The sequence below is a fragment of the Cebus imitator genome, unplaced genomic scaffold (genome assembly GCF_001604975.1).
Source record: "Cebus imitator isolate Cc_AM_T3 unplaced genomic scaffold, Cebus_imitator-1.0 Scaffold678, whole genome shotgun sequence".
NCBI classification, from domain to species: domain Eukaryota; kingdom Metazoa; phylum Chordata; class Mammalia; order Primates; family Cebidae; genus Cebus; species Cebus imitator.
The window spans coordinates 388,233-391,833 of record NW_016107993.1 but is presented as its reverse complement, the minus strand read 5'-3'; the positions used below and the strand labels follow the sequence as shown (position 1 = coordinate 391,833).

Genomic DNA, 3,601 nt, shown 5'->3' with positions numbered 1-3,601 from the left:
ACGGCATTCCCTCCTTAAAACCTCAGACAGCTGTTCCTGGCTCAGGAAAAGCCTGACTCCCCAGTACCGCCCCATCTCATGATGTGGCCCCTGGCACCTTCAGCCTCATTTTTAGACCCAGCTACCCTCCCCACAGGGTTCTCTGCCCGGGTCACCCCCTCCTTACAGGGACCCTACCCAGCTGGGTCACTCCCTCCTCACAGGGGTCCCTGCCCAGCAGGTCACTCCCTCCCCTCCAGGTACCCTGCCCTGGTCACTCCGTCTTTTGAGGTATTTCTGCCACCATAAGTCTTGGCCCTGCCATTGGCTTGCCTTGTGTAAAACCCGAGAGGGAGAGAATAACACCTGACTCCCCTTAAAAAAAAGTGTGGAGTGACATGGCCTTCCGTCCCATGGTTGGAGGTGGTGTTCCGTGGTAGATGGAGCTGCTACCCAGCTTGTCTGCTCCTGTGAGAACATGGGACAGTGGATTTGTCCCAGTAGGATGGGGAAAGGCAGACCGTACCTCTGTTGCTGGGCTGCAGCAGTGTTTGTTTCTGTCCCTCTGCTGTCATGGATTATCTTCAAAGTGGGTACTTGGAAACAAATAAATTGGCCATGAGCCATGTATCCTGGAGCTTAAGGCCCCCTGGAGGACCTGGAATTAATCCTGGAAAGCTCCACGGAGAGGCAGCTGCTGGAGGCTGGAGCCGGCTGGGTGACATGCTTTGTAAGTAGGTCACAGGAAAGAAAATGAAGCCCCTAAGGCTTCCTCCCACAGCGTGTTAGAAAAGAAGTGGCAGCCTGCGTAGCCTGGAAGGAGCGCCCGAGCCATGTGTGCTTCCAAGACGGCTTTCTGTGAGCTTTGGCCTGGGTGGCAAAGCCACAGGTACCAGGTTTTATGTCTTCCCTCCTGGCTTTTGTGCAGAGCAGGCAGCCACCTCAACACTGCCCAGACTGTCAGTCATTATCGTGGTCACCAGCATGGCCGCAGCTGCTGGCTGAGCTTTTTATATATTTTGAGCTGATGCCAAAGGGTTTAGGCATTATCTCATTGGTTCCTGACGGTGCCCTCTGAGGTGGAGTTATTTGGCAGCTTTGTGGTTTTCTTTTTTTTTTAGTATTTCATTTGGTTTCTATGATAGATGTTCTTGGGAAAGTTTGGGAAAACAAATTAAGAGAATTGGAACAAAATCAAGTTAGGAGGTAGAAGGCACAATCATCTTTCCTGCGTGGAATGGGGGTCCCTTGCGCTCTCTCAGTAACAAGGAAAGACAGTTGATTAGTGCTGCTTAAATGCGTTGCAATTAATTACTTGCCAGCTTTCTTGCACTCTGGGGCTTAGGCTGGCCTATAAATCATAGTCCCAGGCTAGTTGTAAAATCTTGATTTATCTCTCCATCTAGGTATGCTAACACATTCGTTGGCTTGAATTATTTAAAGTTATCATGAAAAAGGTCTGATTTCTATTGCCTGCCCTGATTTGTACTTTAAATATAGTTCCCTGTTGCAATTTACCAGAATTCATGTTGAAAACAGAAAAGGGGAAATTACTTTTAAACAGCATTTGGCATATATAAAAGCATGATTTACCTTGGACTATTTCTCCAACTGCACATTAAAGCACTAAGGCCAAATTTTCAACAATATTTTCCCTACTGAATCTGGAAATTAATATGAAAACAAGCAGCAAACATTGAGCCCCAGGTAGCCACTCCTGTGTGCCGCTTTGGTTGGGGGCAGGATGGAGACATCTTTCCTTCACTTCTCCTTTTCTTTGCCCGCCCAGACTCAACTTGCAGAATGTACTCTTGTTAGCATTGTTAAAGGTGACAGGCAATTTCTTGCCTCCCTTGCTAATTTTTCTCACTTTGCTCATCCCTTTACACCATTTCTCTTTCATTTCCATGAAACCAGGATTTTTATTGGTAAGAATTCTATAAATGGTTAGTCACTTTAAGATTGGATTTATTAGTGGTATAGCATATTCTGTGCCTTCACAATACATTTGATTTCTTTTTTATTTTTATTTATTTGTTTGTTTGTTTGTTTGTTTTTGAACAGGCTGGAATGCAGTGGCATGATCATAGCTTACTGCTGCCTTGAACTTTTGGATACAAGGAATCCTCCCACTTCAGTCTCCCAAGTGGCTGGGACTACAGGCGCGCACTAGTGAGCCTGGTTAAGCTTTAATTTTTTTCTTTTTTTTTGGGGGGGAGATAGGGTCCCACCATCTTGTCTAGGATGGTCTTGTACTTTTTGACCTCAAGTGATCCTCCTGCTTCAGCCTCCCAAAGTGCTAGAATTACAGGCATGTGCCACCACACCTGGCCACATTTGGTTCCTTGATGATTTCTTTTGATTTATTTAGATTATAGAAATGTAAAGATAAAACCAATTGGTGGTCAGGTGTGGTGGTTCACACCTGTAATCCCAGCACTCTGAAAAGGCGAGGCCAGTAGCTCACCTGAGGTCAGGAGTTTGAGACCAGCCTGGCCAATGTGGCAAAACTTCGTCTCTACTAAAAATACAAAAATTAGCTGGGCATGATGGCACGTGCCCTATAATCCCAGCTACTCGGGAGGCTAAGGTAGGAGAATCGCTTGAATCCGGGAGGGAGAGGTTGCAATGAGCCGAGATAGTGCCACTGCACTCCAGGCTGGGCAACAGGATGAGACCTGTCTCAAAAAAAAAAAAAAAAAAAAAAAAAAAATAATTTTTTTTTTTTTTTTTTTTTTTTTTTTTTTTTTTTTTTTTTTTGGAAGAGAGCCTTGATTGACAGAATAAATACATTTAAGCATTTATACACACACACACTCTCTCTCTCTATCGTGTGTAAATGCTTAAATGTATTTATTCTGTCAATCAAGGCTCTCTTCCTTAAAAAACAAAACAAAAAAACAGCCAAGTGCAATGGAACGTGTATATATATATATATATATATATACACACGTATATATAAAGAGAGAGAAAATATGTATATATATACATGTGTATATATATACATGTGTATATATATACATGTGTATATATACACACGTATATGTATAAGTATATATGTGTATGTATGTATATGTATATATGTGTATATGTATATATGATATATAATGTGCATTATATATACACATATGTATATATTATACATCTCTACATATGTGTATATATGTATATATCACACACACATATATACACACACACACATATATATAAAATCTCCCAACTTCTGTATGTGTATATATATGTGTATGTGTATACACCTATATCCAGAATATACAAACAATTCCCACAACTCGTTAAAAAAAATCAAATTTTTAAAAAATGGGTAATATATGTGTATACACACACAGACACACACAGGCGTGCGCGCGCGCGCGCGTGCACGCGCCAAAGATTTGCTAGAAGTTGGAGAAGAAAGCAGTCTTATCTACCTGTCTGCGTGTTGTAAAGCTGGGGGTTTAGCCAAAACAAAAATAAAAACAAAAACAAGTATAGGTATCATCAAATAGGAGTTTAACATATCTTAAGTATAGCAGTGCCATTTCTTTCTAGGGATATGACTTATTTTCACTCCTGGAAGAATATTTTATGTAACCAAAAAGATGATTTTTTTTTTTTTTTTTTT

General features: G+C 41.6%; 1 protein-coding gene across 2 annotated transcripts in view; it reads left to right on the top strand.

Annotated features, from left to right (window-relative positions):
• B3GLCT (beta 3-glucosyltransferase) overlaps positions 1-3,601 on the top strand; it is a 113,025-nt gene that overhangs the window by 9,725 nt on the left and 99,699 nt on the right. Inside the window, exon 1 of one of the 2 annotated variants that reach the window (XM_037734856.1) lies at positions 538-709. The exons of the other annotated variant lie outside the window; for it this stretch is intronic. Coding sequence (XP_037590784.1) covers positions 553-709 — 157 coding nt within the window. The 5' untranslated portion in view covers positions 538-552. Of the gene's footprint in view, positions 1-537; positions 710-3,601 lie in introns of those variants that run through there. 2 annotated transcript variants of the gene reach the window in all.